The 26,832-nt window shown below is 34.3% G+C and overlaps 1 protein-coding gene across 1 annotated transcript in view; it reads right to left on the bottom strand.

Annotated features, from left to right (window-relative positions):
* The window catches only part of LOC145683451 (uncharacterized), a 354,212-nt gene extending 327,790 nt beyond the window's left edge, over nt 1-26,422 (bottom strand). The window contains exon 1 of the mRNA XM_081754787.1: nt 26,268-26,422. Within this exon, the coding sequence (XP_081610913.1) occupies nt 26,268-26,319 (52 nt within the window). The 5' untranslated portion in view covers nt 26,320-26,422. The remainder of the gene's footprint in view (nt 1-26,267) is intronic.
* Nucleotides 26,423-26,832: the final 410 nt, after the last annotated feature.

The following is a 26,832-nucleotide window of genomic DNA, read 5'->3' as shown; positions in this document are numbered from 1 at the left end:
CACATTTTTCAAAAATTTCTCCCCTTCCCATTTCTCATCCAAAAAATGGAAAAAATTAATTTGGCATAATTTCATTGGTATTAATGTATGAGAAAAATTGAAGAGAATCTGAGACGTTCAAACAAAGTGCTCTAGGTGATTTGACATGGAATGAACCTTTGATTAAAACTACGAAAACCACACAAGTATTTCAATATGTGATATTGATATTTTGTGTTGCTGCTATTTATATTGACAATATAAGTATGAAAATAAAAGTATATATATATGATAGTTTTGCATATAGAATGTACAGAATTATGTATACTGTATAAGACAAATCCACTGAGAAGATAATTCCGAAAAAGGAGTTGTGATGTAAAACACTAAGATTCTTTCTTAAGGGTCGCCTTGTGCATCCTCTTGCATTATTTACTTAATATATGGTCAAACATATCTTGAGGTTGTGAACTGTGGCACCTTTTACATATTGCGAGCCGTAACTTGTTGGAGATGAGCTCCTGGAAAAGTGAATAAAATCTTGATGTAAAATAGCTTGATATTAGACCGAATTAAGTTTATTTTATGTTCATTTCAGTTACAATGTCAAACGACTTTCTTCCAACTGGGTCCATCAATTTCCCATTTTCCTGCAGGTATTAAAAAAAATCACATTCATCTTTACTAAAGTAGATGTGAATAACACTGCTGATAAAGAACTGTAACTAACTAACTCTATGGCCTATGGAACCCGGAGGTTCAATGCCGCGTTCACAAAAGCTCTCCACTGACTTCTATCCTTAGCTAAATGCATCCAGTTTCTACTTTGTATTCCAATCTCTGCGAAATCCATCTTAATATTGTACTCCCACCTGCGCCTAGGTCTTCCTAATGGTAGTTTTCCGATTGGTCTTCCAGTCAAGACTTTGAAAGCGTTTCTACTTTCTTCCATTCTAGCTACATTACCCGCCCACCTAAGCCTCCTAGACTTGACGACCCTAACAATGTTGGGTAAACCATATAAATTATGTAGTTCCTCGTTATGAAGTTTCCGCCATTCCCCATTTCCGTTCCTCTTGGGCCTGAATATTCGTCTCAGGATCTTGTTCTCAAATACTTTCAGTCTATGTTCTTCCCTCAGAGTAAGTGACCATGTTTCGCACCCATACAGAACAACAGGCATGATTATCGTTTTGTATATTTTAAGCTTCAAATTCCTCGACAGAAATCGCGACGAAAAGAGATTTTGAACCGAATAATAACACGAATTCCCTGCTTTTAGTCAATATTTAACTTCTCCGTGAATATGATTTTCCTCTGTTAATATTGATCCTAGATATTTGAAACTATCCACTTTATCAAAAGTATTATTTAATATTTTAACGTATCTATAATTTGCTGTATTCCGGTCCCGACGCACTTCCATGTATTTAGTTTTCTCTGCATCTACTTCTAAACCCATGTTCCTGCAAGCGTTTAATAAGATCTCTGCATTTCTTTCTATTGTTCTCCTATCATCACCTATTAAATTTATATCATCAGCATATGCCATAACCTGGTGAATACCGTTCAACTCTAGGCCCTGGTTGCTATCTTTGATTTTCCTTATAGCGTTAAATAATAATTGCGACAACGCATCTCCTTGTTTCAGGCCATTTTCAACGTGAAAGCTCGTGGACAAAATTTTCCTACCCGGACTTTACTTTGGGATTCATTTAAACATATCGTAATTAATCTAATTAGCTTTCTCGGTATTCCAAGTTCTGTAAGAACGTTTTATAATGTTTCTCTCCTAACCGAGTCATACGCCTTTCTAAAATCAATAAATAGTTGATGTACCGGGGTATTGTATTCCTACTTTTTTTCGAGTATTTGGCGAATGGTAAATATTTGGTCGATAGTTGATCGATTTCGCTTAAATACGCACTGATAATCTCCAATTATTTCATATGCGTATGGGGTCAGTCTTGCTAATAGAATATTTGAAAGGATTTTATAGGATGTTGACAGAAGAGAAATGCCTCGATAATTATTACAGTCAGTTTTGTCGCCTTTCTTGTGAATTGGAACAATGATTGATTCTTTCCACTCTTGTGGCAATTCTTCCTTGTTCCAGATAAGGAGAATGAGTTTGTGTATCTTGTTCCACAATTTTTCGCCTCCAGCTAAAATTAACTCAGCCGGAATTTCATCTACACCCGGAGATTTGTGTTTCTAGTCATTTTTCCGAGAAGAACAAGTAGAATAACATGATGAAACTTGAAGATATAGTTATTCTTCTTACAGACTCTGTTAAAATTACTAACCAGATATTACGAATGCAGGACAAAATTCAAGAGGACAAACCCCAAGGAAAATTCTGATAAAACATGCAAAATTCAATCGACAGAATCATAGGCGCAGCCACCGTGGGACGTAAAGCTCATAGGCGCAGCCTAATGAAAGAATGATTACTTTTTCTTCAACTGTTATGCATCTTAACTTTATGGAAATAACATTTTTATAAAATACTGAAAACTTAATAAAAGACCTAAAACTGTTATAGTAAGTATATATTTCACATTTTGATCTTTGCAAAAAATAAATAAATGAAATAAAAAACTTGATCAATATTTCAGAATTAAAATAAATAAATGTTTATACATAACTTCAAAACACTACTATATGATACCTTACAAGGATGATTTTTTTTTTTTTTTTAAATTAAATAACATCACAATAGCTTTTCGTAATTAAAATGAATGGTCTTACATTAATGTGCTAAACGTATTTCAAATGTATTAATAAATGTATAATAAATAAGAATACCCAGAACTTTTCATACGGGGTGTGTGCCCTTTTATTATAACATTTTTACGTTTTATTGGTTATTTAGTATTTGAAAAGAAAGAAAGGTATTTCAGTTAAAAAAAATACGGATAACATTTTAGAATATATGACAATTCAAGGAAGAAAAATAATCATATAGGGTTCACACTGGTACATCCAATATATACTTCTATGATTCTGTCCCTTGTATTCTGTACGTGTGGTAAGAATTTTCCTTGGATTTTGACCACTTGGATTCACTCCCCGGTTTCGTTAGTACCACCATTATACATCTGAGTTCCTATCTGGATAAAACACGCTAGGAGTCAAGCTTTACGGTACTTCATTTCCCTTTAAAAAATTTTCTCCCCGCGTAAAATTCCTTGCCTCCGAAGATTAGGCAGTACGGAAATTCCCGTTCTGCTTTAAAATCATTGAAAATATTTTCTACAAAGTGCTGGAAGGCCTTTAGGCAGAACGTGAATGAATCTCTTCTTTGAAGCGTCCTCTCTGTATGAAGTTAAAATCAGTAAAGAATGAAGTGTTAGATTTACTGATAACCCTATTTCATATTTATTTTTTAAAGTTCCACAATAACTTTCAGTTTTGATACAATATTATGTACTAATTACATTTTCTTTAAGTCACTTCCACGATTCTCAGTATTTGGAATTATATTCAGTCAAGAATAAGCGGTGAATTTAACCCTCTATTGTATGATGCATTACTTTCCCCAATGAAAATAAATATGGAAATATTCTTATACAATATGGCACACATTTTGTGAGGCTTCACAATCATTCTCACCACTTAGATTTAAAATCAATCGAAACTACAGAATGAACTTGTCTTCCCCTCCCGAATTTAAATAAAAATGTATTCTACAATAACTTTTCTCATTCGATTTTGACATAATATGGTGTACATGCTTGTTGAAACTTTCACGTAATCTCTGCAGCTTGGATTTCAAATCAGTCAAGTATGAGGACTCATCTAACTCTCCTTCTCCTATAACTTAAAAACAATGTACGTTCGATGATAACTTTCATTAAAATAATCTATTCTGGTGGAACAGAACAGATTGTTTCATGAGCATTCTCAATTCTCTCTAGTTATCTATTGATTGGGATTGAATGGAAGAATAAGGGAAGGAATCCTCCTCGAATTTAAATAAACTATTTTCAGTGAAAATATACATTAAAAAGAAAGTTATTTTTATAGAACATAATGCATGCTTCGTTGAACATTAAAAACGTACTTCTCTAAGTAGGGAGGGAAGAGGAAGGACCACTCGCTTCAACAGTGTACACTAATATTATTAACACAGTACACATAATTTAATTTACAATAGTCTATTTCTCTTATCAAGTTTCTTAGTTTTGTACCAAAGGAAGAATATTGGCACCTCCATTATTAAGTGAGACTAATTAGGTCTATGTTAATATTACTACTACAACTACTACAATTAATAATAACAACAATAATCATTCCGCCCTCCCCATTGGTCTCTATCTACCGCTGGCGCGTCTGGTGCACAGAGTTGTGGGTTCGATTCTCAGTGGAAAAGCTTTGCAGTTTGAAATCATTATGGCGGTTCAGATACCATCTTAAACTAGGTTCACCTCTCATATATCCTTGCTGCTGTGAAGGAACTCCAATCAACCAACCAAATAATCCTTCCTAGCCTATTACTTTCTTTCTGACTGTCGAGTTCAAACTAATTAGGTTCTTGTTGTTGGTAGTAATAATAATAATTTAATATAATTTAATTGCATATTTAAAGCACTAAAAACAGCGTTAGTCAAATATACCACTACACGGTATTAATTAAATACATATGGTAAATAAATATATTTGTGTGCAATACCGGTATGAGGTATAAAATTAAGTGCTGAAGACTGGTATGAAGTATAAGTACAATATTGAAGTATAAACGCAGGCTTATATAAACTAAAATAGATTTTTTTTAAAAAAAAGAAAAGAAAGCTTTAAAGTAGCTCTAATCATCAGCTATGAGATACGAGTATATATAAATTGCAGTAGGTATAAAATAGAAGCATGTACTGTACCAACTATTTATTCAAGAAGTTAAAACGTAATGCATAATAATAAAATACATCCCTAATATTTTGGACTCCGTTTGTCTATTATTAAAAATACTAAATAAATTACTAACAGGAGAGAGCTTTGCATGTTTGTACACAACAGGTTTGTTTTTCTTATTCCGTAAGTTGGAGAGATGTCATTAAGTACATGCTGACTGCATAACTTGTTTTTAATACTAGGTATTCCCTCATATACAAAAAAGGATTTATTTATTTTTTTTTTTTTTAGTATAGCATTCCATTCAGCAGCAAGGCTATCCGAAATGTGGATCTATAGCTTAATGTGGATTCCGAAGCACATGATCTCCAACCGGGGAATCGAACCCAAGTTTCAGCGTTAAAGGCACGTGCGCTAATCGCTTAGCCACGACGAAGCTCTATACATGAAATAGAGTATCTATCATATAATAATAATAATAATAATAATAATAATAATAATAATAATAATAATAATAATAATAATAATAATAATAATAATAATACTTTTAAGCTATTGTCCAAGAAAAATGAGAAATAATAGTAGTTAGAGTTCCTGTACTGTTATTAACCAGTAGCAATATTGAAAACCTTTTATTCACTGGAAAGGGAGTATAATATCATACATTAGGAACAAGGATACTATAGCAATGAACAAATTATATTCATGGCTCTACGGAAATCCATGTTGTTATAGAAAAACAGGAGCAAACAACTTTCATTTGCGTAATATGCCCTAATATACAATTCACAGTGGATCATCTAGTAATAAGAATGTTCTGTATATTGGTTTTCAATCCCCTTCATTTAAAGTATAGAAAATGACAATTTCGTTAATAGGAAAAAGGTAATTTCTCATCGCTACTCGTTCGTTAGTATTAAACGCTTATTAAGTAGAAATCAAAATGCAGTATTCAAAACAGAACATTCGAAAATGTATTTCATATATAAGAAATGCCTTACAGTTGTAAATAAAAGTTGATATCCGCCTATTTCATTCCATTTGTTATTAACTCAGAAATTCAGACAAATTGTTAAATAGAAGATTCTCTACTGATAAAATAAAATATAATAAAAGTGTAACTCTCTTCAAGATACAGTAATGTAATTATCTCCAAGATATAATAAACTGTATTTAAATTGTCTCACATAATGCAATTCTGAAGAAATTATATAGGTGTATATCAACATTTACTAGCAACTGGATAAACTGTATTTTAAACACATACTGCAAAGGTAGCACTTACTGTAAGTCTGAAGTTAAGGATTTCTTCCCAGCTGACTCAAAAGGACTGTCATCGTCAGTTTCCTGCTCCAGATTGTTCTTAGTTTCCTCTTCATCACTTTGTTATTGTGTAACTGTTGGGTGACGATTCTTTAAATGATACCAGAGGATTCCTGTGCTACTTCCACATCTTAATTCTAACTTACAATAATTACAAATAGCTGTGTTATTTTTCTTATAGTAGTGTTTCCAGACTAAACTTCTTCCCATCTTGAATCACAATATATCGCAAAACTAGAGTGAAATCACTGAACTTGAAGGAAGTCGAATGATTCAAATATAACAAACAGGCTTTTAAAATACATACACATACAAAGAATTGATAAATATCAAACTTGATTGACGTTCCTATGAGTCTATGCATCGTGTATTCCTTGGAAAACAGTATTTTAAACCTCAATGATATTTCCGACAGAAGAAGCGCTTTTATCTTAGTGATATAGGAGACAGCATTGCTTTGTTTGCGTATATTAGAAGTCTTTTGTCGTAAAAAGCTTTTCAAGTTCTGAAAGAAAACTCCATCTTCACAGTAGGGGTGACTGAGGGGTACGACATATTGTTCTTACAATTAGATCTTTAAGTGCAGGGGAAAGAATTTAAAACTAAAAGATTACCATCGCCTTAATCATCCAAATTATTTAGTTCAGCATTGCGCCAAGCTTAAAATAAGATATTTCACTGCTTTTAATATATTTCGGAGCTACCAAGCCATTCATTCTCGGCAGAAAACAGGAAGCCGCCTTGGGGGATCGAACCATTCTGGAGACATTAAAGAAAAGCCAGTTGTTTCATTGCCGCCATTAACCAAGAATACACCGAGGACAAATTTTTAAAGATATTCAGGGTTTCTTGATGCTATATTCACTCCGTATACCAAAATGGAGGCAAACTAAATTTCTCCTTGTCTCTCTTTCACTCTCCTCCCCACACACATACATACACATACAGCGCTGTTGCATAGGCGCAAGGTGTTTACCTGGCAACTGGACATTCCGACTTCCGAATTCCGAGTTCGATCTCCGATGGAAGCTGGAATTTTTTCTGTCGTTCAAACCTCATCCAATGCGGCTCTGAAGTTCACCCAAGCCTCTTTAAATTGAGTAGCTATGGCCAAATGTTGCCACTTTGACTTAACTTCACTCACCCTTAAATTAATGCCATCAATCGGACTCATACTAACTTCTCACACTCACATCTTCCTTTCGACATCGCCCTCACTCAACCTCACGTTTACATGCCAATCTGTTCTCATACTAACTAGACCTCACACTCACAGCATCACTTAGACAATTACATAATACTCACTCGCTTTTACGTCGACAATTGATGTTTCAGTCCGACATCATATTTGCTCAACTTCACCCCATAAAAATCCGACATCACGCTGATTTCATTGCAAGCATACTTTTACTTAAACTAGTACTCACATAATTATTGGGTTGCGATTAAAGTAAGTGAAGGATTAAGAAGTAAAAATGGAGTTAATTTCTCCAATTTCGTTTTTCTTTATTTAAGTAATATAAAAAGAAGAAATGAAATATTTCAGTTTAAGGGGACCTTATACCTTTTACCACTGGTTTCTCAGTCTCCGTAAGATAACATGTAAATTTTACTTCATGAATGTCTAACAAAATATACTACGTAACAACTTAAAATCTTCCATACGAATAGAGAAAATCAATAGAAATTAAATAGTTGTTTCAACTTCACGCTTAATGACATAGATCGCGAGTAATGAACATTTTTTGGTAACATTGTAGTGGACTATATATTACATAGTGGTTGAATGTATCTGCTCCAATTTGGTCTTCACGAACAGCTGTGCTGCTGACAGGCAGGGATTTCTCTCCCCCTCTCAAATCCTTTTCCAATGGGTGTGGTAGAAAGCTCCGGGGCGCCACCCTCATCCTATTTGTTTCCTTCGTTTCTGCAAAGCAGGTAGATTTTCTTGTAAACGCCAGAAAGAAAGAACACAACAATTTGAACTCTTTGCTTCTTACGATTTCCTGCTGCTGCATTAGTTAGTTCCAACTTTATACTGTAATAGCACTGCCTCAACTGTAAAAAAAATATTCTGTGGGTAGTAGGATCAACAGTTCAATACAAATCATGGCAGAAATTTAGCGTTCCTTTGCAGCACTTAGTTTGTATGAGACATTTACATGAATACAAAATACATAATTCCCTCTAGTGACTGGAATTTGAAATTCGTAGCGGGTAGTTACTCCACTTCCTGGCAACATTATTCAAATTATCAGAAGTAATGAAAAAAAAAAATAACTTTACTTCAAAATCCATTCAGCAGAAACAACGGACTGAAACCCATGAACCAAATTGCCTGTGCATAAACATACGTAACATTTCAAAAATACAGCAGATCTTCCCGTTGGTATAGTGCCTAGCTCGCTCATTTTGGAGCACGGATCTCGGGTTCGATACCCGGTAGAAGAGCCTTGAAATTTCAATGCATTACTAAGGATACGGATCCCATTGAAGGCTCCGTAATCACCAGTCTCTTGCAACACTGGTACAGAAGGGGAAGCTAAACTCTAAACCCACAAAGCCAACCAAGCTAATAAAGGACGGACGCAATAATGTCACCATAATTTAGACTATGTGGGCGATTTTATAATGTTTCAGACTATGGTCATAAATATAAGTAGAACTAGGGCTTCGAACATTTCAAGTTCTTGTTACTCGAAAGTAAGTAAGTGTAATATATACACATAGTGTTAGAAAATAACTTTGGAAAGTAAATCCTCACACGTAAACGTGAAAAAGCCTAGACTAATCTTGGTGCACAAATGCGTTATTTCAGAGATATAGTCCTCAGAAAGTTGGTTGTAATGCTACAAAAAAGAAATAACTAGAGAGCGAAATGTTGGATAAGTGATTATTTTCAGCCTAGATTCTAGTGGATATAGGAAGTGTGTCAGTTTTCCAGAATTCTCCAGGAAAGGGGTTGCATTTTCTTGTACCTCTAAAAATAAGTGTAGTTTCCTGAAGAGTGAAAATTAGGGGGGGGGGATTTTCTCGGAAACGTCTCCAACGGATTTTGTTTATGTTTCATACATCAATATTGTATTTATAACTTTACACTGTGTTATAAGATTTTAGAAAAAAATAAGAAGTGTTTCAGTCTTGGGCTGAGTTCCTTTCTGACGATAGAAAAACAGGCCATTCGGTTTGTAACCTGATAGTATAGTGTAACTCATTTGTCCTACAAAGAATCCACGGGATAGTTTCCTCTTGGAAATAAGTTTCGATTTTCTAAAAATCATGACCCAGACACCTTTGTTAAATAAAGATTTTATTAATAACCGCAAACCGGTTCAACTCGAGGTCAAAGGTCAACCAGCTCCTTTTGCTCAGAATCAAGACTTTCATTACAAAAATGTGTAATCGCTTACGAATTTTATTGAAGATTATGTAACCTAATTGGTTGTCAGAATAGCATAATGGAAGGTTTTATATTTCCAGCTTTCTCCTAACTTAGCTCTAACCCAATCTACCTTAGGCTCTTATCTATTTCTTAACTGTAATTGTATGAACCAAGTAATCTCTCAGATGTTTACAATTTCTTATCCCTTATTACAAATCTAAAGTAGATTTAACTTCATACAAATAATTTTATGTATTAGTTTCCATAACTCACAATCCCTTTTTTAGATGCGCTACTACAGCAGGTTTGGTTTAGTCAATCTTGAACAGTGCTGGATGGGCAGACTAGTAAATAATTTGTGCTTTACTGACAACTAGTTTACGTATGACATCGAGTTTGATTTATTTTATGATTTAAAAAATAGAGGCCACGATTATCCATAAGGTAAAGAAAATGGTTTAAAAACAAGTAGCAGTGCCACGTGTGCACCACGCAAAGGAGTTTGGTTTCTATGGTACGATACTTTCACAATTAATATGGAAACAGGAAATTATAATAGATTTCTACCACTTCCGGTTTTAGTAGAGAGACAAGACTAGAGACGAAATAGATTCTAATTTATTGCAAAAAAACGCTTTTGTTGTCTATTACAGTTTTTATTCTATAGCTATCACCGTTAAAACCAGAAGTAGTTGATTTCCATCTCTTTTGGTTTGAATAGAGACTTAAGATTGAAGATAGTAGTTATTTTTAGAACGCTGAATAAAAAGTAAAAAAAAAACGCTTCTCGCTTTTACCATTCCTGTTCTATGGAGATCACTATTGAAACCGGAAGTGGTTAATATCTACGACTTCAGGCTTCTATTGAAGATCAAAAATGGAGATGAAAGATAGACTTGAGATGCTTGAGAGCTACTCGATTCGAGGAAACCTCTTTCATCTATTTTTTTACCACTTTTGCTCTACGTAGATCAATATTTATTGAAACCAGAAATTATAGTTAATTTGAATCATTTTCGGTTTTAGTAGAGAGTTAATAATAGAGATTAAATGTGTTCTTAAGAAGCACAAAACCGGATCTCACTACATATTACCGTTTTCGATTTATGGTGATCAATAATCAAACCGGAAATAGTCTATTTAAACCACTTCCGGTTTGAGTACATTGTTTTAATAAACTCAATTCCTGACTCTTGACTCTATATTTTGACCAAATTTGGTGATGGTCCAGGGAGTGGTTCAGGGTTTAGTTGTTGTTCTTTTTTTGTCACACACATACGGACAGACATGCATACACGGGTATGGTAAATATATAAAGGAGTTTTGGTAAACCAAACTAGTTATTTAAAAAAAACAACAAGGAAAACTAGTTTTTTGCCACCCCTGCATACAATTAATTCGTTCTAACCGCAGAAACATTATACTGTGGTTTTCTGTGATGAATAATATAAAACGAAGAGAAACCTATCCATCCAGACAACAAAACAAATAGGCAAATAAGAAAACATTTAGACTTTCTTTGGTTGTATAGTACTATAGTTGTCAGTGGCAGAGGTGAAAGCCGTTCGGAGAATCCGTCCGCATGAAACAACAAAAGATGTAGAAAAGCAATCGGAAACATGTTCGATACTGACAAGGAAGGGTCACGCAGTGGCTCCGCTGAGATCGGAACGAGACCATTGTGTTTGCATTTTATATGTTATAACTAGATGGATCCCAAAGTTATACGTGCCACCGGGCGGAATATCGTGAGTTACAACATATTTTGTAATGTAAGAACTACAAAAAATTACCATGCAGAATAGTTTGAACCGTCATTTGTTCGGAAATGGTTGAGTAAGTGAAAAACTCTGCCAACACTTATCCCACCATTTTCAACGAGAAACTTTTTGTGGTAAGAAAAAAATGCCCCAGGGTCCCCCGCGGGGTCCCAGATGGGGTCCAACTCAAAATTTTCAAATGGCAAGGGGGGTTAAGTGGCATATCATTTGAAATCTGTTGTAAAATGAAAGAAAATGCAGCAAGTCTCGACTCTCTACAACAACCGTGTGCAAAAGGGCGACGGGTCAAAGTGTAAACAAAATCTTAATTGGAAAGTCCATGACTACCCCTATAAATCGGAAACGGTAAAACAAATGTGGAAACAGGAAAGAAAGCGTGGCATTATTTTCAAAGCACAACGTGAAAATGTCTTGTTCCAGGGTCCCCACATGGTCCCAGGTGGAGTCCAACTAAAAAGTTTCAAATAGCAAGAGAGGTAGGACATCGTTTGAAAGCTCTTGTTAAGTGAAAGAAGATGGAGCACGTCTCGACTTTCTCCGACAATCCTGTCCAAAATTGCGGCGGGTAAAAATATAAGCAAAAGCTTAATTGAAAATCTATGGCCACCTTGAATCCAAGAGACAGCTTAAAACCTATATCGAAAGGATAGGCATACCAAACTGCTGAAGCTAGGAAAACCAAATTTGGCATGAATGTTGATCAGTGGATGACGAAAAGATGCGAAATGTTCAAAAAACGAAACGTCTTGAGTTCAAAATGCCATAGTATGTATCGAACGCATGTCCAGCTCAAACCACTGGTGTTGGAGGTAATCCAATATGGCTGCCAGCGTGAAAAATGAGTTTGTATATAAATATGTTATTTCTTGGAATACCGTAATTAAACCAACAAAGTTTGGCGCAACTCGAAATACTGAAATGACTTACACATGGTTTGGTACTACTCGCCAATCTTGCAAATGATTTTTTTTTTTTTTTTTTTTTTTTTGTATATTTGGTATTGCTTGGAGTATTGTGATCAAACCAACGAATGACATACAAATGTAACCGCCACGAATGCGCAGTTACGAATTACAATAGAGCCACCCACCTACTGGTGCAGCAAGTCCTTTATGCATGAACTACGTATGACAAAATTAGAGGAAGTCAGAGTTGTGTGTTCATCGCATATTCGTTATATTAAAGTAAATGATGGCGAGGGAACCAAACAAAACATATATGTGTTGTTACCGAATGAAATTATAGTTGAGGTGAATCGAAATTCAATTGTTCTTTAATCTTCCTATTGAGAAAAATAGAGATTTAAATTTGTACTGTTATGAACGACATAAGTTTTAACCGGCCATCTTGGATTCGAGGTGGCCATAGTTTATCAAATAAGCTTTTGATTACTTTTTGACCCGCCGCAATTTTGGACAGAGTTGTCGTAGAGAGTAGAGACTTGCTCCATCTACTTTCATTTAAGAAGATCTTGCAAACGATGAGCTATTTAACCCCTCTTGCCATTTGAAAATTTTTAGTTGGACCCCACCTGGGACCATGTGGGGACCCTGGGACAAGACGTTTTACCTTAAATTGTTGTACTTTGAAAATAATGCCACACTTCCTCTCCTATTTTCACATTTTTCACCGTTTCCGATTTATAGGGGTGACCATTGACTTTTCAATTAAGTTTCTGTTTACATTTTGACCCTCCGCCATTTTGCACAGGGTTGTCGTAGAGAGTCGAGACTTGCTGCATCTTCTTTCATTTTGCAACAGCTTTCAAACGATGTGCTACTTAATCCCTCTTGTCATTTGAAAATTTTGAGTTGGACCCCATGTGGGACCCTGCGAGGATCCTGGGCAAACTTTTTTATCCGAAAAGGTGTGTTCTTGAAAATGACGGGATACATATTATCCGAGTTTTCCATTTACCCAACCGTTTCCGAACAAATGATTCGGTCAAAATATTCTGCCAGCTTTGTAGTTCTTACATTACAAAATATATTGTAACTCACGATATTCCGCTCGGTGGCACGTATAACTTTGGGATCTATCTAGTTATAATATATCAAATGAAAACGCATTTGTCTCGTTCGGATCTCAGCGGAGCCACTGCGTGACCCTTCCTTGTGAGGCTCAAAGATCTTTGTTCTATAGTTGCCATCGTAAAGTTGTTGGAACTTAGTAGGAAAGTGGGGGTAGGGGTGGGAAGGAAGGCTGCTCAAGGCGTAAATGATTATGAAAATGGAGGTGGTAGACATGAGTGTCGCTCCTCAAATTGCCACAATGTATTCCTCCCCAGCATGTGTTCTTCAAAGAATGTCACCCGTAGTAATTTATGAAGTATGAAAGTGGTCTTTTGATCCTTTAAGTGAAGTAGTGATTCCGTCATTACAGAAGTAATTATTACAATTAATCTAAGTCATTAAGTTTAAAATTGAGATAACCATCTCCTTTGTATTGCTCTTTGGCATTCGTATAGAAAATTGCAAGTTTCTAGGTGCAATATTTTGTAAGATATTTAAGATTCGGAAGCCTGTGATGATGGGTAGAAATCTCCTTAACGTCCTACAATTCTGCCCTTTAGGCTACGGGAGACGGAAATAACATAAGAAAATATTTTTCTTCATTAACGTTCACCAAAACGATTTTTTACTGGATACTATGCATCAGAGATCAAAGCTCTACCACTGAACTCCGCAGCACAGAAAAGAGAATCAATTCATCTAGTTTTATGAAAGTATTTTAACGACAACGTTTCTTAAAAAATACCCGGTTTTCAGGAAATATTGCATATTATTTCCTTCACGCTTGTCAATGAGATCTACTGCTCATGGTTGATATCACTCAAGGGAAAGAGTGCAAAGTCACTAGAACAATAAATTCATAGTAATTCACATCAATACTACTACAAATAATAATAATAATAAATCTATTATTATTATTATTATTATTATTATTATTATTAAAATTATTATTATTATTATTATTATTATTATTATTATTATTATTATTATTATTATTATTATTATTATTATTATTACTTGGAAGATAAAGAATTACTGGTGTTTGTTGGAATCGCAACTGGTAGATCTTGCATTTCCGTCTCATATAGAATCGGTGCAAAGATAGGACGGCAGCTTCAATTAACAAACCAGCTAACATTTCTATTTGGTTCATCACTTTTCTTTAATATACGTGATAAAGTTAAATTTTCCATAAAATTAAAAAAATCAAAGTAAAATATATTCTCCAAAGAGATTAATCTGATACCAATATCAATAATATAAAAATTATAATTTCTTTATAAAACAGGGATTTCTTGTTCTGTGCTTTCCCATTTCCGCGTAAAATAACTGTACTACTACCGTCATTATTTTAATGACATGAGTTTGCAACGAATTTCGGGGAGAAGTACGGTCTATACTACTAAGTAATGTTTCGTATATGTCCAATGTTTGTATTTTTAATTTTCTTTCTGTATATTGGATTGCAAGATTGTTTTTAATTTTGTTTCTGCACTTTTTATTTTAGTTTCCATCTACCGTCATTATTTTAATTACAAGAGTTTGCAACGAATTTCGGGGAGAAGTCCGGTCTATACTACTACATGTTTCGTCTATGTCCAATGTTTATATTTTTATTTTTCCTTTCTGTATTTTGGATTGCAACATTGTTTTTAATTTTTTCTGCACTTTTCATTTTAGTTTCCATATTAATTTTAAACTCGTACTTTTAACTTTGCTTCTGCATTTTTTATTTTCAATTTTGCATTTTTTATTTCTTAACTTGTAATTTTTATTTTGTTTCGGAATTTCAAATGTAACATTGTGTTTTAAAGTTGTACTTTTAATATTCTTTTTGCAATTTGGATTGCAACATTGTGTTTTAAGTTTTGTTTCTCTATTTTTTATTTTTATTTCTACATTTTATTTCTTAACTTGTACTTTTAATTTTTCTTTTTGCAATTTGGATTGAAACATTGTATTTTAAATTTTTGTTTTTGTATTTTTATTTTCAGTTTTGCATTTTTCTGTCTTGCAATTTTAATTTTGTTTCTGCATTTTTATTTTTTACTTTCTGTATTTTGAACTGCAACATTGTTTTTAATTTTGTTTCTGAATTTTTATTTCCAGTTTTACATTTCTAATATTAAAAGTTGTACTTTTAATTTTCTTTGCAATTTGGATTGCGACGTTGTTTTTAATTTTGTTTCTGTATTTTCATTTCAGTTTTACGTTTTTAAATGTGTTTCTTCAATTTTTATTTTAGTTTCCATATTAATTTTAAAATTGTAGTTTTAATTTTGCTTCTGCATTTTTTATTTTCAGTTTTACATTTTGTTTGTAACTTGTATTTTTAATTTTCTTTTTGCGTATGGATTGCAACATTGTTTTTAATTTTGTTTCTGCATTTTTTATTTTCACTATTGCATGTTTCAATTTTTAAAGTTGTACTTTTAATTTTCTTTTTGCAATTTGGATTGCAACACTGTGTTTTAAGATTTGGTTCTGTATTTTTATTTTTAGCTTTGCATGTTTCAATTTTTAAATTTGTACTTTTTTCTTTTTGCAATTTGGATTGCAACATTGTTTTTAATTTTCTTTCTGTATTTTTTATTTTCAGTTTTACATTTTTATTTCTTAACTTGTAGTTTTAATTTTCTTCCTGCATTTTTATTTTTTCCTTTGTGCATTTTTATTTTACTTTCTGCATTTTGAATTTCAACTTTGTGTTTTAAAAATTTTGTTTCTGCATTTCCTATTTTCAGTTTTACGTTTTTTGTTTCGGAATTTGAAATGTAACATTGTGTTTTGTTTTGTTTCTGCATTTTTTTATTTTGTATTCTACATTTTATTTCTTAACTTGTCCTTTTACTTTTAGTTTGCGCATTGAATTGCAACACTGACTTAAATTTTACATCTCCATTTAACAATCAAAGAGTTTCATGTAATAAATTTTTAAGTTTAACCTACGAGTGTAGTGTTAAAGAAATAGCTTTCTTATGTTCAAGCTTGTTTTCTCAATTAGTATTTCGAATTATTTTACAGTTTGCAACTATGTTACTTCGTGTTTCTATCGGAAAACGTATTATTGTAGGTTCACACTGAACGAGTGTTAAGAAAAAAAATTCTTATGTTTCAACTTTTTTGTCAATTTTAGTATTTCTGATTATTTAACAGTTTGCAGTTTTAGTATTTTCGGAATTATTTGTAGGTTCACAGTGTAGTTGTTCTTAGAAGTTTTTACTATTTTGGAATTTTATTCTTCGGAGTTTTCGTAAAAAACGAATTATTTATAAGACCACAGCAATTTTAATATGATCACACTCTATGAGTGTTCTGTTAAGAAAAATAAGGAGAGCCTCCACAGGAAGCGAAAGAATGAAAAAAGATACGAACCAACTAAAATTGTTTGAACTGTTACAACATATTATGTAACGTTGTGGAATGTTCATGAAATTAGTTTGTGTTTATTACAATATAAGTAACACATTTCGTAATATTACTGTTACTAATTTAAAATATTTTTATGTATTTTCCAACACCTGAGTACGAGACTTCAAACTAAATATATCTGTGTACGAGATTAAACTTTGAAAGTTGAAATTTCGCGCAACATCCTATACAACTAGTGGTGTTAAAGTAAAGCTATTCATCGTTATACTCTGTGTTGTAACTGCAATTATTTTAAAACAACAATTACGTTACAAAGTTACAATTATTGCAAAGTACACGTATATCTAACATTAAACTTTCAAATATACCTTTGCTGATCTTTAAAGTTACAAGTCTTTGGAAGTTACATTTACCAAAACAAGTACAGCAATTGCTGTTAAACTCTTATGTTCATCTTCGGTAAAGTTCGGCAATCTTCGGAAACCTTCGTGTGGAATTCTTGGAATTTCCAATTATCTGTGTTCATAATAAGACAATACATTGTTTGTAATTCAGTATTGAAGAATCATGAAAAAAGTGAACACGTTTCTTGGTTATACGCTACGTGCTGTAATTAGTCTAAAGACAATTTGATTACTGCAATTTGTAAATTACAATTATCGGAAAGTAGTGAAGGATTAACCGATAAACTTAAAAGTTTATCTTCGGTCAACTAAAAATATAGTTAGTGACAAGTGCTAGTGCATCGATGTTAAACTGAAAAAGTTAGGGAAGTTTTATTATTATACTTAACGGCAAGTATTAGTGCAATCTACGGGTTATCTCGGGATTTTTCCGTTTCTTTATTTCATTAAATCACTTCATAATCATTCAGTTTCATTAATAATGTTTTACGGTACAGTCTACACGGCATAACAGTGAGTTGTAAATAGATATATTTCATTTTTCACTTACAATTGATTAAATACATATATTGTGCACATAAATATATATACACATAAATACATACACATAAATATATATATATACACATAAATATATATATTGTGCATGTGTGCATTTTAAACGCATAAAAGTTGTAGGAAAATAGGAAACAAAATATGTATATATATATATATATGTCCCACAAGTTCGTTTACATAGCCCATCTCGGTAACTATTGAAGATACGAAAAAATGATAATACAGCAATGTTGTTGGAAAATATGTGTTTCCAATCTAAAATTTTGGAATTTTTGGAATTGGACCAACCGTTTGACCTCTACACTGGTATAGTGTCCTATGGCAAAGAAAAATGCAACGTTGCCAAGTCTTTGTTGAATATCAATGAAGGAAATTGTGTGTGTGGTTTGAAGTGTCCTGGAGCAAGGAAAATAGAAGGGACGGCCACAATGAAGGATATGAAGAAGAATCACACACAACATCAATCGAAGGCAGTGGCGTGACCATCAGAAAGGGACGGGGACAGTTACGAAAAAGCAATTGAATTGAATTTGTTCACGGCAAACTGGTATTAATTGCTTAGTGATGTCAGCGAGACGAGACAAGAGGTCAATTGAATAAAATTAGGAAGGGCCTAAGTGCCAAGACTTAAAAACCAGTGAAAAGTCGATAAACATGAGTTAGTAATACAAGTTAGATGGATACTGTGACCATGTGAGTGCTTTAAATCAAGCAGCAATTTTAAGATTTAAACACCTTACAAACGTATTCTGCTTTGTATTAAGGCAACTTTGAACGATACAATTCAGGATTTAGGATTTAGATTTCTGGACTGTCGGCATCTAAGGCCATTTAGCCCGTCACGTATGTGAGGGATGACGTCCCTCAGCGAGCACATAACTGATGAAAGGGAAAGAAGAAAGGATGAGGGAAGGAAGAAAGCGGCCTAGGACCATTATGTTAGGTACCATGGCGGCATTTGCCTGGTGTGAATGTGGAAATCCCAAAAAAACCTAACTCAAGATGGCTAACCTGAAAAATCTGTTAGACTTTTACAACCGAGTGCCCCCACCGAGAATCGAACATGGGATCGCTCGCGCCAAAAGCGAAAGCATTAGCGACTACGCCACGCGGGGCCGCACGATATAATTCAATTCTACTTATTGTGGCACTTAAATCCTATTTCATTATTAAATTGTTGTCCTGACTAGAAACAGAAGCGCCAGTATCGTTATAGACGAGTTCAAAAGAGAGAGATTAATCATCTCGTGCCCAGCCGCTGGTGTAGGGGTAGCGTGCCTGCTTGCCACACAGCATTTGGGCAGGACAAATGTGGGCACGGACCCTGCTTTGATTCAACATCCTGACTAAGGTTTTTCCTGGTTTTCTTCAGTCTCCCCGGGTGCATGCAGAATGGTCCATTCTCTCAGCAGAGGCGTCATTTAGGGGAGGCAGGAGGGGGCAATTCCATCCCCCCCGAATAGTTTGAGGTACACATACACTTTAATCGTCTACTATATACTAGTACAAACCGTGAAAATCTTAAGTAGGCGGTGCTCTTGCCCCCTCAAGCGAGGTCTGAAATGACGCCCCTATCTCTCAGGCCAGAAGCGCTTCCTTCTCCAGTCCTAGACCCACCTAAAGGGCCGATGCAATCTAGGAGTGAACACCTAATATCTCCTTGTGTTATTTCTTTAAACAAATAAATAAATAAATAAATAAAGATTCTCGGCTGGTGAGCATCATTATTCGTTTGCAGGTCTCGTCTCGACTCATAAACCTGTTGCCTCATCTCATTTCGTTGAGTGATTGTCTACTGTTGTATTTGAGTTTTCGAAACTAGACGAGACACGAGAATGTTCTAATCTCGTGAGCAATATTGCTTACGTCATTGCAAAGGGATTTAAAAAATGTAGAAGCCAGCTATTTGAAACATAACATCCCAACAGTCGTTTGATGGCTGACATGGCATACCATTCTTGTTTCTTTGACAAATGAATGATATGAGGAGAAAGGACTGCGACACTCACACAAGGGACACTGCACCTAAGCTAACCCATTAACTTCAAGTCATCTACCTGTTGGAAGATCCTGAAACAGATTAAACAATGCTGCAACTGTGCTCAGCACAGATGTTCGAAGTGATGTCCATCTTTCTGTGTACAAATTTTCATACAATTTCGCATACTGGCTCTAACTCGTTTCAGAGTCTCAGTAGTAATAGAAGCGCAGGCCTCGCGAATATTGTGTTACAGAGCAGCAATTGTACGCGGGCGATCCCTGTAAACAACGGATTTTATGTGGTCCCACGGATATAAATCAACCGATGTTAAATCAGGCGATCTGGGTGGCTATTCCATCAGACCTCGACGGTAGATCCGATGTCCACGAACTACTGCATCTAACCATTGTCGAACATTGGCACTGAACTTTGTGTTGTGTTTGTGTAAATCATTCGCAGAATTCACGTCGTCAATCGGCATCATTTCCATGCAACTCCTGCATGAAATCTACCTTGAAGGGATGGAAATTATGCTTGCGCAGATATCTTTGGACAGACATTTAGCTGGTATTACTCTCTTAGTCCACCTTTCGTATCCTTTGCGTTGAACTGCACGTAACTTTGTCAACGAGTATGCCCTTGTCCGTTACGAATCGCGGTCTGCCAGAGAGAGGTCGGTCCAAGACACTGCCGGTATCCTTGAAGCATGTCAATAAGTTGCCAATCATTATATGTGATGACAATGGGAGGTTTGGATGGCGTTGATGAAACTGTTACGCAGCCGCAATTATACTCAAACCGAATGCGTGAAGGACCATTTTCGCTTTGTGTGCAGGTGAACACATAGTTGCTATTCTTCATACACACGAAAACGTACAGACGCCAACTCAACACATCACTTGAATGCAACACAGCCTCAGAAACAGAACTAAGCGGGAAGTGAAAGATGAGTGGCCTGTTGCTTGTGCTTGATTACGTAAGACACTGCCACTCGGGCAAAATAGGCGTATCATGGCACTATGCTCATTTAAGAAAATCGCTCAGCGGCGCTTTCTGCAATATTTGACGGTTTCCTTCTCTCCTGCTTCTGTCTACCTTCAACGGAATTTCCCATCAAATAACGCACATTCAAATAGTTACTGTGTTCCAATTCAAACATTTTCTTTTCCTTTCTTCATTTATTTCATTTCGACTGTTTCCCAGTTTCTATACTGTTCACCGTAGCTCAGTTAGCCCTCCCTGCTGGTATAGTGGCTAGAACGTGTGGTTTTGGAGTACGGGGTCCTGAGTTCGATTCTCGGTGGAAGAGCCTTTGGGATTTTAACTGTCCTGAATATGTATTTATTCGTATCCCTGTCGAATTTAGTAAGGGTCAAAGAGGCCTTTGTACGAGGAAACTCTGGGTTGCTCAGGAAACTAAAAAAAAAAGAAAGTCGGTAACGTGTCTGACTATGATACAGACAATTCATGCGGCCATGGTTCAAACCTCGGTCAGGACATTGCCTCATTTTTTAGCGCTCTCGTGTCTGGCGACACCGAGGTGAATTCAGCCACTTATTAAATTGCATAACAGTGTTTTTTGAACCAGTACCTTTCTTATGTTCTATCATTTATTTAACAAGTAGATGACGAGCAAGGTATCCATTGCATGACTTGCATTCTCTTGATATCATTCAGTTCTCAAAGGAACAAAAATGGTATGCCATGTCGCCCATCAAACTACTGCTGGGATGGTATATTTTAAATTCCTTCCACATTTTAAAATTCCTTTCCAATGACATAAGTAGTAAAGCTCGCGAGACCAGAATATTCTCGTGTCTCGTCTCGTTTCGAAAACTCATAGATGACACTAGACAATAATTCAACGAAATGAGATGAGACGGCAACAAGTTTACGAGTCAAACCGAGACCTGCAAATGAATAATGATGCTCACCAGCCGAGAATTTTTATTTATTTATTTGTTAAAAGAAATGACACAAGAAGAGACTGGGCCTCAACTCCAAGGTTACATCGCCCCTTTAGGTGAGTCTAGAATTAGAAAAGGAAGCGGCCCTGGCCTGAGAGGAATGGATCATCCCAGCATGCATCCGGGGAGACTGAGCGAAACCAGGAGAAACCGTAGTCAATATGCTCCGTCGGAGTAGGATTCCTGGTAAGTTCAACCTACCAAATGTCGTGCGGAAGGCAGGTCGCTACCCCTACACCAGCGACTGGGTACGATATAATTAATCCGTTACGTTTGAACTTGTCAAGAAATGTGACAATACTGGCGCTTCTGTTTTTAGACGACACAATTGAATAATGAGACAGGATTTAAGTGCCACAATAAGTAGAATTGAATCAGAGGCGCCGATTAGGGAGGGGCAAGAGGGAGCAGTTGCTCCCCCACTTTTTTTGAATTGACCCCATAATGTATATAGTTTTATTTAGAAATGTAAAGTTTTTGTTTGTATTACTGGTTCATAGAAAAAATAATGAAATATAATATTTGCCATTGCGTGAATACGTATTGATTATGTCTTCTCCTGCAGTTAACAAAGCTACAGAAATTGCATTTTAATTCCAATTCAAAGCAATTAATATTGAAATTGCGTATTTCTTTAAATATCGTAGCATATTGGTTGTAGTATTTACTGTCTTCCATTCTCTAAGAGTAATAACATACATTTAATGGCATGTGTGGAATTAAAAATATAAGTTGTTCATTAAATCCCATTTTCATTATAACTTCTACAAAACAAGCCAGATTATTCATTACTATGATTAATATTATCCTTTTTATTTATTTGTTTTGCAAATGTGTTATTAAATAATCTGATAATAAGAAAAAAATCAAATCTCTTCTTACACTTACGTTGTTTAAGAGTACAAAGGGCTAGTACCTACTTGTGTTGCTCTTCTCAATTTACTTAATAAAATATGAAACACGATTTACGGTATTTTAGCTGAAAGATATAATATCCTATTAAGTATACAATCTTTCGATAAACAAAGTGTTAGAAGCAATCAGGAAAACTAAAATGATATAAAATATTCAGATCATGTCTTGCCAACTCACTTTTAACGTCTAAACGCCGTCATTGAATTGAATTGTATCCTTCAAAGTTGATTTAGTACCAAGCAGAATACATTTGTAAGGAGTTTAAAGTTTAAAAGTTAATGGTTCTGTTTTAAAGCAATCACATGGTTGCAGTACCCGTTTAACTTGTATTACGATAATTTATGTTTATCGACTTTTCATTGGTTTTTGAGTGTTGGCACTTAGGCCCTTTTTAATTTTATTCGATTGTCCTCTTGTCTCGTCTCGTTGACATCACTAAGCAATGAATACCTGTTTGCCGTGAACAAATTCAATTCAATTGCTTTTTCATACCTGTCCTCCTCCCCTTCTGATGATAACGCCACTGCCTTGGATTGATGTTGTGTATGATTCTTCTTCATATCCTTCATCAAGGCCGTCCTTTCTATTCTTCTTGCTCCAGAATACTTCAAACTACATGCATTTTCCTTCATTATTATCCAACAAAGCCGTGGCAACGTTGCATTTTTCTTTTCCATTGGGTGCTATACCAGTATAGAGCCCAAACGGTTGGTCCAATTCCAAAAATTCCAAAATTTTAGATTGAAACACATATTTTCCAACAACATTGCTGTATTATCATTTTTCGTATCTTCAATAGTTACCGAGATGGCCTATGTAAACGGACTTGTGGGACACCCTATCTATCTATATCATATATTTTCAAATGTCTTATCCTATATTTCTTGTAATAAACAAATTGAATTTAATAACCAATTGTAAAAAAACAGAACAACGCTATCCCACAATTATTTTATAGTCACCAATATTTAACTTCCAGATAATCAATAATTTTCTAATTATTCGTCACGCAAATATTCTCCGTTATCCGTAATTTAGATATCATTCAATATCCGGATATAATTCGTTATTTGTCATCCGGATACTATCCGTTATTCAAATATTATGTCATCTGGACATTATCCTTTATAGGATATTATCCTTTATCCATTACCCGAATATTATCCGTAATTCGGATATTAGTCTTTATCCGGATATTGTCCTTTATGCGTTATCCAGATATTATCCATTATTCGTCATCCGGATATTATCCGTTATCCGGATATTTTGGCCATCTCTAGTATCATCATGTGCCTAGCTGTTGGATGTGAATGTGAACACCCTAATTAAATTGTATGTTTGTTTCTTTCTTCAATTGTCATTTATTCTAAAGTTTTATCTGTAGTTCTTCAATTTCTTGAAATAACATTTAATTTACTTTTAAAGAACTAAAAATCTGATGAAACATGTACGGTTGTCATAGTAAGAATGCAGATGAGCTTTAATTACTCATAACATATTCTGGCTACTGCTAGGACATGGCCAGGTGGATCCAATTTAGGGTGATTGGAAATATTCTGACTAAAAAGAGTATACTCACATAAATCAACCAGAAAATGAAAGCGCTGACTTGCTAAATCAGAGATAAGAAGTGACAGAAAATCAGCCCAGTCTTAAAAAGAGTACACTTAATTCTATTCTATTCATAGAGGATTAAAGCAGAAATACAATTAAAAAGCTATAATTTAGATAAAAACAAATTTACTTCTCTGCCCTCAAAGTATTTGCATCAGTTAAACTTTTCAAAATAACCAATAACATATACATTTTCATGTAGTTTGTCTAGACACATTTTCACATTTCGATTTGCTAGATAACACTTTTACATTATTTAATTCACATGCATTATTGCATAATTAAAAACATACATTTCAAAAGCATTTAAACATAATAACTAGTGAGTGACAACGGATAAAAAACTCTGCATTGCATCATTAACATATTCACATTTTGATCTTGATAGGTACATTTTTTTACTTATTTAGAATATATCAACAAACTCGGAAGATTATTGTGTACTGGGAACAATGTGAAAGGCTTTTGCAACTTTCGTATTAGACAAACTAAATGAAAATGTATATGTTTTTGGTTATTTTGACAAGTGTAACTGACGTTTCGGAAAGACAATTAAAACATAACTTCTTGTATGGATGTGATAAGTAATTAAAGCTCATCTGCACTTTTACTGTGAGAATCTTACGTGTTTTATCGTATTTTCAGTTCTTTAAAAGTAAAGGAAATGTTATTTCATTAAATTGAAGAATTACAAATAAAACTTTAGAATGCATGACAATTGAAGAAAAAAACATACAATTTAATTAGGGTGTTCACAGGCACATACTACAGCTATGCACATGATACTGTTGCTTGGATTTTGTCCGCCTTGCCAGAATTTAGCTTGGATTTAGTCCGCTTGGATTTTGTTCTCTTGGATTTTCTCCTACACTCCTTGCTAATGGAGTTGTGACATATGTCAAGATTGCAATGTAATTTTTATTTCATATACCTAGACGCTGTATTTATACAGATTAGAGCCTTATAAAGTGAATATACGCAGAATTCAACCAAGAATACTCTTCCTCCAGGAAGAAATCCTTTACAATGTACTAGGAGTTAATTTTTGTGATAAAAGAACAACATTAATCATCAGTCTTGTTTTGATTTAAGAGCAAAACCGATGGATAATCAACTAATTTCATTTCGTATTGTTTCTTAGAAACTTCCTACACGAATAATGCACTCATGTGAATATACCTAGAATTAGATAGCAAAAACGCTGTTAGGTAATATATCTCGTGTCAATACATTTCACTCGATTTTTCTGGAGAATCCAGCGGTGATCTTGGTAGGGATAACATCTCCTGAAGTGTTGTTGAGAAGAGGAAGTGGTTAAAGTGAAAAGTGTTCAAACTACATATAATTCACACATTCACAGTTAATCACAAACACACACTCATCCACAATTATTCTACGCATTCATGTATTTATACTTTTTACCATTTTATTACACCCTGATCAACTGGCCCTCTTCGTCCCGTTGTACCTCGTTCCCGATTTTGACTACAATATTTCCCTATTATGACAATTTTATGCTTCCTGATTTTGGCTTGCTTTTCTACTTTCATGATCATATTGCACTGAAATTAGTTTTCTTTTAACTTTTATCAATTACTTACAATATATGACAGGCACTTAGACTTTCAAGTCGACCAACCATTGCAAATGGCGGTGTTAGCCATTTGAATTTTTTTTAGTATACATACAATTTTATACAAAGAATTCTTTTTTATACAAGTAAATCAATATTCCTACATTCGTAGCACACAAGACCTTAGATGTCGATACACTAAAACATTTTAAACGCCATTAAAGGTGAAGAAGACAAGGCAAAAGACAAGACAAGATGTTTATGGCTTTGAGGTGCTTAATATGTACAATAAATATAAACAACTAGTTAAATGTATTAATCTACTCTTGATCTGTTATTTGATTTCCTTTGTTTTGACTTTGCCAAATTAAGGATTTATCTTGTTAACACTTATATAATCATTTGTAAAACATGTGACGAAAATAAACAGATGTGAAAAATGATGTATTGCAATGTCGACTAGAGCTCCAGAATGAAAGCTACACACATTTTCGATCCAAAATTTAGTTCAATATTATAAAATTTTACCGAATGCAGAAGTAAATATTGACTTACCTACAGCTCCCAGAAGTAACAAAAATACAGATATCTCCATTTTTAGGATCATGTTTGCTTTCTATTATCCACTTTTAATTCGATTATGTATGTTGAAATAAGTTAATTAACGTTCGTATTTACCACAGATCACATAGCCTAACGGTATTTACCAAAGTTCATTAACAAAAGAGTTCGTATTTAAACACGAACATAGAATTCATAGATAAATATGACTCATATGTAATTACAACAATTTTAGAACATAAGTCCGCCATATTGGTATACCCTACATAGTAAATATTGCAATTTCCATAGTTACTATAATGATTATGATTTTAGATCGTAATATATGGGCCTGAAAAGAAGTTATGATCAGTAAATTATTTTATTGTAATACGTTGTACTCCATCTCGATTTCTTTACTGAATTTTTTATTCCTGTTGCTTATACGTAATGTGGAATTCAATCACAAATATAGGTTGTACTCAAAAGTGCGAAGTACACTCTAAAGTATGCAAGCTCGAAGTATGTAATTAGATTTCACAATATTTAGAATAAAATATCGTGTCTTCGCAACTTTGCA

Source organism: Thermobia domestica, chromosome 4 (genome assembly GCF_964235325.1).
Source record: "Thermobia domestica chromosome 4, izTheDome1.hap1.1, whole genome shotgun sequence".
NCBI lineage: Eukaryota > Metazoa > Arthropoda > Insecta > Zygentoma > Lepismatidae > Thermobia > Thermobia domestica.
This window is presented reverse-complemented; position numbering and strand designations above follow the sequence as displayed.